We start from the raw sequence: 15278 nt of genomic DNA on the forward strand, positions 1-15278 counted from the left end.
GTGATACCTGCCATTAAGTTCAAACTACCACCTAATACAAGTAGTTTGTACTTCATGGCATTTTTTCTACCATTGGGACACATTACTATTCCTTGTAATTCATGGAGTTTTCAAATAGTGACTCCTTTGAAGAAGGCAAAATTTTAAGAAAATAAATCAGAAATGCTTAAAAATACTGTTGGGAATGAAGTGGGGGAAGGAACACAAATGGCGAGATTCAAATTTGTCACAAAGACAATTCCACAAAGGAGTAAAACAAACTAAAGGGTGTACTTTTTTTTTACAGCCAAATAAAGGTAAAATACTGGAATATAATCATGTTTAAGAAGTAAGAAAATGCAATCAGCTCTGTTTTTCAGATGATTTAGTACCTTTTATATAGTTTTTTTTCTCCCCTCCTTGCTCCCACTCCCTCCCGAAATGAATCTGAATTAAATTTTCCTGAATTTCTGGAACTTTTGAAAGCCTTCTGATTTATAATTTGGCATCACTAAAACTGTTTGTTTCAAGTTCTCATTTCTGTTTCTTTTCAGCTACTCAGTAACTTGACTTTTATATTTATGTGATACTAGAGACAAATAACACTGGGGGTTATTTCTAATAAGCCTCTTAAAACATTTTCGCTGTTTAAGATGAAATTGAGAAAGTCTTTAAGAAAAACTAACTTTCCAGCTGTAGAATATTTCAAATGTAGTTACAGCAGATCTGGAGACTTACCTTTGTGCTTGAGTGCTATAGCTGTTATCATAGGAATCGTAGCTTTGTTCATCATATGCAGTTCCATAACCATCATCATACTCCTGAAATGATATAAAAGAAAGGTAATATTAACCATAACCACACTCCAGAAACATAGTAGTAATTAGTTCTAAATATGAAAGACAATACTCTCCTGCAATGCATATATGACATATGTACACCATGAAATGGCAAAATCTTAATGATATTAATAGAGACTACTTCCATTCAGGAGGTCACACACATGTAAGACTACACTTACTTTAAAGGCATTTTGAACTACTGGCAATGTGCTTCAAAAAGATTTTTTTAGTTAACACCGGCTTGTGCAGAGACAGTTCAAATGCTTCATGTCCCTGTACTTGAATTTGAGATGAGTGAGCTACTGATCTTCAGGAAAGCTCTGGAAGCATCTCAGGAATCAAAACATCTGAATAAATATTGTGCAACTGACTTAGGTAGCTGACTTATTTCCTGACAATAAATTCAATATTCTACGTAGACTATGGATTGAAAAGAAATTCCCTAGAGATAAGACTAGTAAGAATGATGGTTTTACTTCTTTGAATGCCCTCTGTATACTCTACTCTTCAACTTGTGGGAGTTTAGCATCCATTAAGAAACTAAAAGTAAGGATTTCTTACTCCTCCCACATTATCTACATTAAAGTATACACTGTAGTAACACTCTTCCCAAAATAGCACTGGATTTAAACACCAAGTTGAACAAACTACTAACTCCAGCTACCAGCCATACAGAAGTTAAGATAAAAAATAAGTGACAATGATGCTGTGTTTTCCCAGAAAAGGATGAACTACAGAAATCCAGAGAACTGTCACCGATTTGTTTCGTCCAGTAATAAACCTAACCTAACTGAGCTAAACACGTGAAAAGTAGAAACAGCACTTCCATTGTACCGATTCCTACGAAATCCTAATATCCAAATCCTATCCAAATATGCCAAAGACCTCAATGGATATTTAGAGGTATCTCATCCAGTTTTGCCAGATGAGAATGACCTAATGAGAAGACATTTTGAAGATGTAGGGACCCAGAGAAATGAAAATCAGGCATCGTCTTATATATGGTGTTTTCTGAGTAAGTGTGTATCAAACCCTGGCAACGTAAGGATAAAGTCTCATGAAAGAACAAACTCTTTCCCAGGAAAAGGAACCTTTAAGAATCTTTCAGCGATGACAGAAAACAAAACCAACTAGCAGTATCAATTAGGTAGGGATGATAAATAATGGATTGTCCAACTCTAGTAGAAAACATCTCCAATGATTGGAATCTGACAGCTTTCTAGACACTGTAAGGAAAGCTTTCTATATCAGAAGCCAATTACATCCTCAAAACCACTGATAGGAAACTGAATTTGCCAAGAGAGTTTTTAGCATTTTTCCAGTCATCTGAACTGCTTATATAGAAAACCAGGCAATCTGCACATCAATACTGCTTCACCACCACTAGATCAGTGAACGTGATCGTCTCCCAGCAGTGATTAGTACAAGGATGCCTATGAATAATTGCAGGCACAAGTGAGTGAGAGCCTATTCACAGGTCTGGAAGAAGAAACAAGGATTCTTCTAATTGTCTGTTGAGAAGAGATCCATGGATAGTCCTACCTGAAGAGGAAATGCATTGTTTCCTCTTTCAGTAATTCACTGTCCTGAAACTAAAACTTAAAATAGAGTCTTAGCATTTTCTTTGCCCATCTGATATGAATATGGATTTTTCTTGATAAGCCCCACACTAAACCCACAAAACCATTGCCTCCTGGCAGTTCTTATGAACACGCACTTTATTACTTATTGATGCAATACACAGACATCTGTTAACAATACAGACATTGATCAACAGCAGAAGCTGCCTGAGCCAACTTATTTGCTCTGTTCCAGAACATTTACATGACATTTGGTCTCCTCTCATAGAATCTCCCAACTGTGAACCAGCCATCCCTAAGAGGGACTTGCAAACTTCAAACCGTGCACACCTGGCAGTGACAACAAATGAAAGCAGAGGACGGAAATTAACCTTTTAACATGTTAGGAAAGCTTTGCCACTAAGGAATCATTGGAGATTTCTTAAGCAATCAGTCCTATTCTTCACATTTATGTTAACTATTTTACTAGAAATTGATCATGAAAGAGAAGGGGGAAACAGACTACTCTGAAGTTATGGTGTATCTATAACTTCTTACAGACAAAGGAACAAAGTAAATTTGAAATAGGAAGAGCCTTATGTTAACAAGATGTCCAGCAGAACAAAAGGAAAACTTTGGGGAGGTCCATGCTGTATCAGACTTAAGTGTTTCTAGTATTAGCATTTCTCTTCCAGAGAAATTTTGCCCAGAACTCATTACTGTTTACCATTTTGTGTGTTAATCAATTGACTACTGCAGAAATTAAGCCCTACATTATTATATTGTTGAAAGTAGCTCTTACAAGCTTTGAATGGAAAGATATCTGGTTTGTAGTTTATGTGTGGGACTCACGTCACTTAGCATTAAAAAGATCAACCTGTGCTGTTGCAATTACTATAATCTGCTTAAATAGATCAATTCTTCCTTTTTATTGCTGTATTTACATCTATAAACCCAAAAATTTACATTAAAACCAAGATAAAATTCATGTGCAACATGCTGCAAAAATAGAGTAGGTTTAAAGAGCTGCTTTCAGTGGCTTGTTCTATTAAGAGATAAGAGATTGAAATTCCAAAACATTTGTTTACTGTGCACTACTCCCTTGAAGTAGCAATTAGGCAGGGGCAGCTGAACTATGTTTCAGAGCTTTCCTGAATTAGGTCTGACACAGTATTTTCTCTTAGTCATACAGTATTTGAAAACTTTCTCTTTCAGGTTACAAATAAGGTTGGCCAAGGCAGAATGTTTTACATTTTAGATTAAATCCACACTACTTCAGTATTTTCTGAAACACAGACCTCTTGCAGCTTCAATAAATGTTTTCTTTAACTTTTAGTATCTAGGTGAAATGTGCTTGGCCATCTGGCATGTTTCAGTACTATAAAATATCATGCTAACTTAAATGAAAATAGCTATCATTTTTACACATATATAATGAAAATGGACAGGACAGAACTTAAATATGCACAGATATCCTGTACTAAAGTACATCACAGATTCACTGACAAGCATTGCTACACAGATTTCTTTCTGTATAATTCAGGAAGAATTACACTTTCATAAGAATATTTTAATTGCCTTTTTCCTGCTTATTTTTCAGCATGTTTCAGGTGTTTATAAAAGCATTAATTTCTGTATTTAAAGCCATTATTCTTCTTCACATGGATGACAGCATTTGCGTTCCTACTACCTACCAACTGCAATACAATGGACTTCCCGTCTACTCCAATTATGTAAGTCTAAATAGCTCTTCCTAAAGGTACTCAGTAATCAGAAAGAGTTTACTAGTCAAGCCATATTTCCTCTCCCACTCCAAAAAACAAACGCCTAAACAAGATAGTATTTTCATCCCATGAATGGGAGCATTTTATTTCTGTTATTCATTATTGTACTTTTCAGGATATCCTAGAAAACTAACTCTCATCACATTTAGTCTGATTAAAAGAAGGCAAGTGTGCTGTACAGTTTGTGCTTACAACAAAAATGCAGAAGAAAAATGAGCTGAAAATGCTAAACTTAACTACAGGTATTTCCCACAAAATATGTGAAATATCAACCAGGCAGGTATCAAGAGCGACTGTCCTGCCTTCTGTTAATTTCAGTCTTAAGAATCTTCCCCCAAAGTAACAGAACAGCTGGAATTACAAGACAGATTTTCTGAAAAAAATACAAAATTACTCTGTAAAATCTCAAACCTTATTAATAACTCCTTTATTAAGACAGCCTATAAGCCAGAATCACATTACATTTCCCCATCCAGAGAGCTACTGCCTACAGTTGTCTCAACGATAGTGCCCGCAGTTGATATAAATCCAAAGAGCAGCACTGGTAACAGTAATTGTTCAGTGCAAAGTGCAGAAATTTTTCATGAACAGAACCGAAGGCAATGTGTAAATACGCACCCTTCAAATATATTAAATAATAAGTTACTATCACAGGTCAAAAGATAAAAGCAATGAAAGCCATCTTTGCCAAAACCCCTGCACTACCCAAAACATTATAAATCATGTTAAGCCTTGCTCATCTGAGTTTCCAATAATTAAGTACTTTAAACATACCCTTGTTCATGGGGAATAGGAAATGGTGGCTTTAAATTATAGTCTGCTGGCAGTGACAATGACAGACTAGCGTTTGAGCCCTCTTTAGGGGAAATTAAAAAATGTTTCAAAGAGAACAAGACAGAGAAATAGGAAGAAAAAAGAGGGTAAAAAGTTCATTTTAATAAAAAGGCCATTTGCATTGCTGGAAAAAAATCATCAAATCAATAAGAAATGAATTTTCAAGCTCTCCGCAACTAAGGAAATCCATCCAGGGGTAAAATTTAAGGCTGTTATCACTACAACTAAAAGGTTGTTTTTTCTTTTCCTCATCATTCTCTGAAATTAATACTTACACCAGTACTTTATCACAGAATACTGGTAGAAAGTCTTCCTTTTAGATAAAAACTATCACATTCAAAAAAAGTGTGTGCAGAGATTAACTTGAAGGAGAAAGAACATGAGACAACATCAGTGCAATGAAGATTTTTTTTTGGCAAATTAGAATGGTAAAGGGAAGGAACAGCCATTTTGTTACGTGGAAATAACACCTCCCCATCATTTAATTAAGAGGGAAGATTGGGCAATCAGAACAAATATGGGTAGCTACTACCATCTAAAGTCTGAGTGATAACATTAAGGACATTAGCAGCAAACATGCACAGGCTGTAAGCTCTTATTTTGTAGATTTTCATCTGTTTTAATCTAGAAGGAGCCCAGCACATATTCAACCAGAACAAATAACCTTCACACTCAAAACAACTAAGCAAATAAAAACATTTGAAATTAATGTTGCATGTTATTAGGATGTGTGTTAGTGTGAGTATAGTCTCATAGTACAGACTTGGTATGAGGATTACAAGCTCAAGTCTGAATTAAGTCTGAAGCACTGCTTTGTCCACCAGTAAAAGCAACGTATTTCTGCAAATATCCAGAAATGCACGTTTCAGGAACTATAAAGTTTTAAAACTTAGCAATCTCTAAGCTTTAGGATCTTCCAGAATCAGGCAATAACTAAACGTAGATTTTTAAAGAGTAGATTTTGAAGTCTGTTATCAGCATCTCTTTTGTATCCAAGTGTTCTGTACACCCTTCTAAGTAGTCTGTGTCTGTAAGTTAAAAAAATCTTTGCATGTAATTGGAAATAGTTCATAATGTTCTTTTTCAAGTTACAATTTACTTAACATTAGAAAGGCTCCCTAGGTCTCTTACTGGTAGACATTCCGTCTTAATTCAATTTCTTGTTACAGAAAGCAATCTCATTGAAGCATTCTAATTGAAGCACTAACTGCTAGAAGATTATACATGTGGTCACCGCATTAGAAAAATCTGCTGCTGAAGTAACCTTTGTCTGAACACAAGAAAACATCAATAAAATTGCCAGAAACAGAACTAAAGCTCTGCCACAACTTTCCCACACACACACTAGGGAGGAACATTTAGATCTGATTGCTTTCCAAAGTAGTGTTGAAGCACGTCTTGGCCATAACTTGCTAGATTGCCGAGTTTTATTTTTCAGTGCAGACATTCCACACTGCCACAGCAACGGGTTTTAAATCCATGTTTACAGTCCAACTCTTAATGCTTAAAAAAATCTGATTATCAACTCAGATAAATCCCACTTTGCATTTAAACATTTAAGCAGCCAAAAGGTGACTTGACATGGCATGATCACAAATATATTCATACAAAGTACAGAATTGAAATACTTACAGAATATTTGCAAAATATTTACCTTTGTAAAATGAAAATAGCAGCAAATAAAAATCTAATCTTAAAAAAGCTTCAGCCACATTGCTATGTTTGGAAAAAGCCTCAAAGTTTGAAGCTGGTAAGAAGAGGACAACAGGAAGAGGCAGAGAGCAGCAACTGTTACTATACAGGACCTAAGACTGAACAGTTACGGTCTAACCAATGTTTGACTGAACATTGGCTAAGGAATTAACACTATTAAAAAGCAGTGAATTGCTAGCACACTGTTACTAATTTCCTGCTTATTGAAAGTTATTGAAAAGCTTAAAACCTCCAGCTAGTAGTTAAATACAGTTTCTATTTCTTATCTTAATGGAATAAATTGTCAACTTGAAAATACATGAAAATATTTTTATCTATTACACAGTTTTGTTCCATGAGTAGAGAAAAATTCTCATATAATTGAGTGACTTCACTTAAGTATCTCTCTCAGCACCGGGACCCATTCTTCTTGGGACCTCACCATATTGTAAGTACCATGATGAAGTTTTTGAAGCCACTAAATGACAGTTCCTTATCGTTTTCCGTGAATGCTGTCCTTTTAATAGTTGTATAATTAAGTGCTGTAGCATCAGCTTAGACGACAGCAAAAATTCAGGCCTCTATAGCCAGCCAGCTTTATAATCACTGTACACCGCAGAGGAAATAGGCAAGGACTTTATGTACTGAAAGCCATGCATCATCTTTGAGATATTTACAGAGTTACAAGAAGGCAAGTGGTTGAAGGCTTCCATCCAGAATAGAGTTTGCTTCTTTCTCAACTTGCATAGTTTCACATTATTTTAATGAGTACAAAGCAGAGGCTTGTAAGACTAAGGGAATTAAAAGTTTCATGAATCCTTGCAGCCTTCCCAATCCTCAATGGAAAAGTTCTAAAGGCTGCACTGTAACCTCTCTGGATATCCCAGTCTCCAAGGCTCTGAAGCTATATGCTGCTTAAAATAACTTCTTACGATACCCACAATCTCACTGATGTTCTCATTCTACAGACACTTCTCAAACAGTGACACCTTACACTGCTCAGATATTCAGGTTGGCAAACCAGCACTTAATACTAGATATGGCTAAACGCTAATTAGCAAGGAAAGGACAGAAATACTAGTAATGACTCCTACCATGTTACTTTAACCTGTAAAAGATACAGTTAAAGCACTTTGATAAAGTACTGCAAACGTGCAGGTGAAAAACACACCATGCATTAGACTTAACATTTAACATACAATACACTAATGGTTCATGTCCTAGCAAAACTTTATTCTAATGAATCTCCATTTTAACAAAGGAGACACAGAAAATATGGTAATTTTAAAATGGACCAGCTAGCATTGCTTTATCAATTACAGCTTCAAATACATCTATCCCAGTTAAGACACCTTGTTTGGAAGGTAAGTGATCCAGTTCTAGAGAACATTCTTTTTAGAAGTTATTTAGCACAGCACTATTTTTCTTTGTAGTGCTATTTTCTAATTATTCTCTCTCAGAAGTAAAGCATACATCAGGATACTGATTCAAACAGCTGTTATTTCTGTGCCACTTTTATATACACATGCTATAAACAGCATATATATAAAAATATGAAAATATATTTTATATTTAAATATAAAACTCAGATTTATTTTCTACCACATCACCATGTGTTCTACAGTGTATGCCCTCGAAACAGGCTGTTTAATGAGGACCAATTCCTTTGAAATCATTGTGAAATAACCATTTATTTTCAGTAGCCACCTTGACTAGTCAAGTCACATATAGCCAGGGGGCATTTAGATATAGTGTTCAAGTACTAGTTCTCATAACATTAATAAACTACATAAATTTCTTCTGAATCGTTCAGGCACGTGTATAAATGTGTTTGCACTAACAACATTAAACTTCTTTCTGCATAAAGCTGTAAGTGTTATATGGAAAATTAGGTTTCTGATCAAAAGAACAAGGGCTGAGATTTGATTTAGATGGTTTGCAGGGGTGAAAGAAGAGACGGAGAAGGTAGGTGGAAGAAAGTTTGAGAGAAAAGCAAAAATGTCTAAATAGCAAAATCATTTTCTGGAGCTCAGGAATTCCTTTTTTGCTAGTCTGAACAACAGAGACAAAGTCCAGACAGACTTGGCTGTAAAGAGGGCATGCTAAAAACTTTAAGATACATAAAACATTAAAAGCACTGTCCTTGAAAGTGTTATTTTTCTATAAGACTAAATCCATTTTTATGATAGTTTTGATTTAATAATCTTTTTTCTTTACCTCACTGCACTGTAAGTTCAGTTTAAATGAAATTTACCCTAACAATTCAAAACTGTCTATAATTTTCAGTCATGTACAATATAAAGTATTTTGATATGTTTCTAAATTTTCAATACAATAAAATCAAGATAAATATGTATGGCTTATTGCGATACACTGTACATTGTTAAAATCTTAGGATGATTTCTGAAGCTTTCATAAAAATATTTTAATAATCTAATTGTTGAACAGTTATATGACCACTAAGATAGGTTTAGGAAGAAGAGTAGAACACTTTTCTCAGTTTTAGTTGAGAATTAAAAGTCTACTAACAATGTAATATTTCAGATTTTTGTAAAGCAGAAACCTAAGTTTAAGAGGTACATAACTGTTTTGCCAAATGCACTGTAAATGTCTTTATGGTAGTACATATAACCTGAAGTTTTATTAATATGAAACAGTTCAAGTCTGAAAAGGTGATGAGAGATGATCACATTTACCATAGATTCTGGGTGCAAGACTTAATTTGGTACTAATTAAAGAGATTCTACTGAGTTCTAAAGTGATAGTTAGGATCATCCCTCCAAAATTATACACTTTATGCATGGTATGTCAACAGCTCGACTTACATATTCACCGTATGTCTCCTGTGCTGGAGGTGGTGGAAGGGGCCGGTAGCCTGCAGGCGGAGGTACTCCTCTTGCTCGAGGTGCTAGAAGCCCACGGCTACGACTGACTGGTCCTCTGCTGGGAGGCACTCCTCTGGGTGCTGGTGCCCCTCTGGGTACTCCTGCTGGTGGTGGAGGCACTCCTCCACGGCCCCTGTGAATATATGGATCACTTACCATTAAACACTACACCCTCGGCCTCCCTTTCAACAGGTCCCTCCCCCACATCATGACAATTTTGCTTTGCTACAGCCAGAAAAAGTCTAAAAGTTTAGTTTTGTCATTTTTCGGTACGCTTTAATCCAATTATATACATTATGCAATAAATGCAGAAAGATACAAACTAGACATGTGATTCAGTGATGAACTTCTTACTAGCTTGAGTCATTCTCACATACACATAGACACCCAAACCAATTTGCTGGAATCAGTCAACTTCACTAGAATTTGACTTACAGTATGTGAAATCACAATCATAGAATAACAGGTTAACCTGAAGCTGTCAGGCTATATCGTACTCAAACCCTGCACAGAGGAATCAGTTGCAACTCCCTTCTGATCCTGTGTAAGCTCCTAAATGCAATCCAAAGATCACACCGCATGCAAGAGTGAGTGGGTCAGAAAAATTACGTTTTCTTCTGGTTCTAAAGGAGAGATTTCCAGCTGTTGCAGGAAACATTCAGACAAGTAATAAATGTGCAGGGTGATTACAGGATATAACCTGATGTTCTATACGTATTTAAGAACAAGAAATAACGGTATATTTGTTTTTAAAGTTCTGAAAAAATGATAAGCATTAACTTGCATTCCATTACTTCGGACACTTAACATATGGATGAAAAATCTGAGACCTAAACCAGAACAATTTTCTAAAATATTTGATCCATTTAGAGGTGGCGTTCCCCCCCACCTCCCTATAGTAAAGGGAGAGACTTAAAGGTACAATCTGTGAGAAATTTGCATCATTTATCCTCTTTTAAACAGGATGTCTAAAATACTGCTAATAGATATCTCCTTTTTAAAGGAGATCATTTCACCCCAGGGACTATAACTGAGTTTAAATGACTGCTCTGTGGGCATACAGACTTGTTCCGAGGAAGTCACACCCTTATTGAATACTGTAACAGAAGAAACCAAACAAGCACAAGCTCTACACTACCTTTCTACCTATCAAGCCATCATCTAATTAATCTCAAGAGTAGTAATTGAGTGAAAATACTCTGTTCTGATTTCAGTAGAAATTTCCAATTTAAACAATATTATAAAGTAAGACCCAGATTTAGCCTTAAGATTTCCTATCCCATTTCAAATAAGTCATATAATTTCTCATTGGTAAACTTATCAGAAAAAATATAATCATTTTATCACAAGTAATTAGGATTTGAAAAACTGCATCACTAAATGAAGAATGCAAAAACATACATACTTGATACAATCAGGATAGATTTTATTAATTCTAATTACCGATCAAAACACAGTCACAAAGTATTTTAAACAAGCCTAGAGAGTAAGTGATTTAAAACTGTGCTTATTACTTGGTTTTGGCTAATCTGTAGAATGCCTCCTCAGGACAGGGTACCAGCTGCTTATTTGACTTCATTGTAGTGGGGGCAGGGGTGAGCAGTGAAGTTCCCAGACACAGCCTGCTGAAGTAATATAAAGAAATAGCAAATGTGACACTTTCCAAGTGAAGCCAAAGAAAGGGAAATGAACCTATTGGCATAGACAATAGTCAATACCAAGTGAAAAAAAGTCAGTAAAAAGACTCAAGAATCACTAGCCATAATCTTCATGGCATCCTTCAGACAGGGTGCAAGTGAAAGCAGCAGGAAGTGGGACATGCTGAAAAACATGGAAAAACACTTGAGGGAGGGAAAAAAAAGTACAGTTCTTAGAGCCAGCATAAATTTATTCTTGAAGACTAATTAGTACACCAGATCCATATGATGAGAAAGTCTTTTCTGCATTTCAAGAACAGTTAATAGGATTGGAGTGGTGACGGGTGGGAAATCATATTTCTCCTATATTAGGAGACCATTTACATGCTTTTTTTAAGAGTTACTGTAGGAAGAATAAACAATCTGAGATGTATAGTTCTGTATTACACAACTCAGATGGCTACTGCACCAGTCTGGAGGAGACTAGAAAGGTGCAGAGATAGGAAACCCAGTAACAGGATAGTTCAATTACCACCATGCAGATTTGAGTCATATCAGGGTACAATGCTAAGAGCAAGTTTTTAGAAACTGTAAATTGTTACTTCGTTAAGAAGTTATCAGGGAACTAAAGAAGTTTGATTGACATGAGCAATGAACAGAAACTGACTCAAAATATTGAGGAACCACTTGAATAGGAACCTTTGCATACCTTTGCAAAAATAACGGATCAGTTCTGGTATTGCTTAATTTGAAAAAGGGCAGCCATATAGATTATGTTTAAAAAGATTTTTAAAAGTAAAATGTATATACACAATATGGGAAGACATTTAGAGAAACCCCATGGGAAGTCAGAGCAAATACACAACAATTGTCAAAAAAGCAAAAGCTTGAGAAAGGGCACAAGGAGGTCAATAAGGCTACAACAGCAGGGTAAGGAGAGGTATTAAAAGAGGTATCACTTAGAAAAGCTGAACCCATCTCTAACCTCAAAGGACAAATGCTAATAGAACAAATTAAAATACTCAGAAAAGCAGGTGAGAGGTAATTTAAAGAATTCATAGAAAGCCCCCAAAAAGTCCTTTAAACATTCTGGAATCAGGAAACCTGCCAGAGTGAGGCCAAGTCACCAGTGAAGAACAGTGAGATAGTATATATGTACGTATACATTAAGGTTTTTTGCTACACAATCAAGAAAGACTGGACAAGGTTCTCATAGTAGAGCCTTTCCTTATGGGGAATGCATTGGATGGTGCCGCCAACTGCCTTAGAGACAAATTACAGAATAAAAGGAGCAAATAAATGTCATTGCACTATCTTTCTATAAACTACAACAGGGGTTCAAATACCTAGCTCTAATCTATAGCTGAATCCCAACCTGAATGTTAAGGAAAGGAAAATAGCAAAAAAAATTCAAAGCACCAAACTATAAGAGGGGACACGTGGTAGTTAATACACACACACACGAATTTATATATCCTAACTTTATAAAAAGTAATAAGTTCGATGCTTTCACCACCGATAGAACATCTATAATTAAGATTGGCCCAGTGTTCAGGATGGTAAAAAACAAATACAATTTTAGAAAATATAACAAGAGAACACAGAAAACTTTGTTACCCAACTGTGTGTATTCACTGTCCTGTTTCCTAATTCGGAAAGAACATAGAACAACTGGAAATGCATCAGAAACTATGTCAAAGATGACCAACAGTATGGAACAGTTTACATATAAAGAACAATTAAGTAAATTAAGGCGCTTCATACTACAAGTGACAACTGAGGCTTATATGATAGAATCCAATAGAAATATCAAAGGAATGGAGAAGGCTGAGAAGTGACCTCATGGCAGTCTACAACTTCCTCAAGGGGGGCAGCGGAGGGGGAGGTGCTGATCTCCTCTCTCTGGTGACCAGCAATAGGACACGAGGAAATGGGATGAAGCTGCATCAGGGGAAGTTCAGGTTGGACAACAGGAAAAGGTTCTTCACTGAGAAGGTGGTCAGTCACAGAACAGGCTCCCCAGGGAAGTGGTCAGGGCACTGTCAGACCCTGTCAGAGTTCAAAGAGCGTCTGGACAATGCTCTTAGTCATATGGTTCAGTTTTAGGCAGTCCTGTAAGGAGCAGAGAGTTGGACTTGATGAGCCTTATGGGTCCCTTCCAACTTGAGATATTCTAAGGTACATAAGGAGTTATTCAGCAGTCATTTCCAATGTAAGAATCAGGGGATATCAACATGTACAGACAGAATATTAAACCAGATTGCCTTAAGGCCTGAGCCACTATGACTGCTCCTACGAAATGCAATCACTGAATGACAGAATAGTTGAGGTTTGAAGGGACTGCCAGAGGTCATCTGATCCAACTTCCTGCTCAAGCAGGGCCACCTGGAACCACTTGCCCAGGACCATGTTCCAGTGGTTTTTGAATGTCTCCAAGGATGGAGACTCCACATCCTCCCTGGGCAACGTGTGCCCATGTCCTGTCACGGGGTACCACCAAAAACAGCCTTCCCTTCTCTAGGCTGAACAGTCCCAGCTCTCAGGCTTTCCTCACAGGAGAGATGCTCCATACCCTTCATCATCTTTGTGGCCCTTTGCTGAACTCTCTGCAGTATATGCCCATGTCCCTCTTGTACTGGGGAGCCCAGAAATGGGGCTCAGCTCTCCAGGTGTGGTCTCACCAGTAATGAGTACAGGGGAAGGATCACCTCCCTCGGCCTGCAAGCACTAATGCAGCCCAGGTTACCGTTAGCCTTCTTTGCAGCAAGTGCACATTGCTGGCTCATGTTCAACTTGGTGTCCACCCAGGTCCTTTTCTGCTAAGCTGTCTTCCAGCTGGGTAGCCTCCAGCATATATTGGTGCACAGGGTTGTTCTGCCCCAAGTGCAGGATTTTGCACTTCCCCTTGTTGAGCTTCACGGAGTTCCTCTCAGACCATTTCTCCAACCTGTTGAGGTCCCTCTGGATAGCAGCACAACCCTCTGGCATATCATCCACTACTCCCAGTTCAGAGTCACCTGCAAACTTGCTGAGGGTACACTCTGCCTCATCATCCAGATCATTAATGAAGTTTAACAGGACTGGACTCAGTATTGACCCCTGGGGTACACCGCTTGTTACTGACCTCCAGTTGGACTTTGTACCACTGATCACCACCCTCTGGGCCTAGGCATTCAGCCAAACCTCAATTCACCTGTCTCCTCATCCAGCCCATACATCAACAGCTTCTCTATGAGGATCTTATGGGAGACAGCCTTCCTGAAGTCACAGCAGACAATATCCACTGCTCTCCCCTTACTTACCAGGCCAGTCACTTCATCATAGAATGCTATCATGTTGATCAAGTATGACTTCCCTTTTGTGAATCCATGTTTACTACTCCTGATGACCTTGTCATTTATGTGCCTGGAAATGATTTCCAGGATTAGTTGCTCCATCATCTTCCCAGGGATTGAGGAGAGGCTGACCAGCCTATAGTTCACCAGGTCCTCCTTGCCATTTTTGAAGGTTCAAGTGACATTTACTTTCCTCCAGTTCTCAGGCACCTCTCCTAATCTCCATGATTGTTCAAAGATTGTTGTTCAAAGATTGAGAGTGGCTTCACAATGACATCTGCCAGCTCCCTCAGCACTCATGGGTGCATCCCATCAGAGCCCATGGACTTATATATGTCCAGTTTGTTTAGCTCTTCTCTAACCTGATCCTCTTCCACCAAGGATATGCTTTCCCCCTCATCTTTGGGTCCTTGGATTTGTATGCTTTCCCCCTCATCTTTGGGTCCTTGGATTTTAGAAGGCCCCTCTTACTAGTAAAGACTGAGCCCAAAAAGTCATTAGGTACCTTAGTCTTTTCCATGCCCTGTGTCACCAGGGGCCCTGCTCCTATTCAGCAATAGGCCCACATTTTCCCTGGTCTTCCTATCACTACTTAAGTATTCATAGAAGCACTTCTTGTTGACTTTGACATCCCTCACCTCATCACTGATGACTCCTGTATGTCATCTCTACTCATGTCTATGCAGCAGACATGTCTATCCATTAGGGGCAGAACCAATGGCCCTAGGGCC

At 37.6% G+C, this 15278-nt stretch overlaps 1 protein-coding gene across 4 annotated transcripts in view; it reads right to left on the reverse strand.

Annotated features, from left to right (window-relative positions):
* The window catches only part of KHDRBS3 (KH RNA binding domain containing, signal transduction associated 3), a 104965-nt gene that overhangs the window by 25216 nt on the left and 64471 nt on the right, over positions 1–15278 (reverse strand). For 2 of the 4 annotated variants that reach the window (XM_075141119.1, XM_075141122.1), the window contains exons 6-8: positions 11090–11200; positions 9516–9708; positions 718–800 (exon numbers count right to left, since the gene is read on the reverse strand). In XM_075141119.1, the coding sequence (XP_074997220.1) occupies positions 718–800; positions 9516–9708; positions 11090–11200 (387 nt within the window). The remainder of the gene's footprint in view (positions 1–717; positions 801–9515; positions 9709–11089; positions 11201–15278) is intronic. The other 2 variants (XM_075141121.1, XM_075141120.1) reach the window with 1 other exon arrangement.

This window comes from Calonectris borealis, chromosome 2, assembly GCF_964195595.1.
Source record: "Calonectris borealis chromosome 2, bCalBor7.hap1.2, whole genome shotgun sequence".
Taxonomy (NCBI): Eukaryota; Metazoa; Chordata; class Aves; order Procellariiformes; family Procellariidae; genus Calonectris; species Calonectris borealis.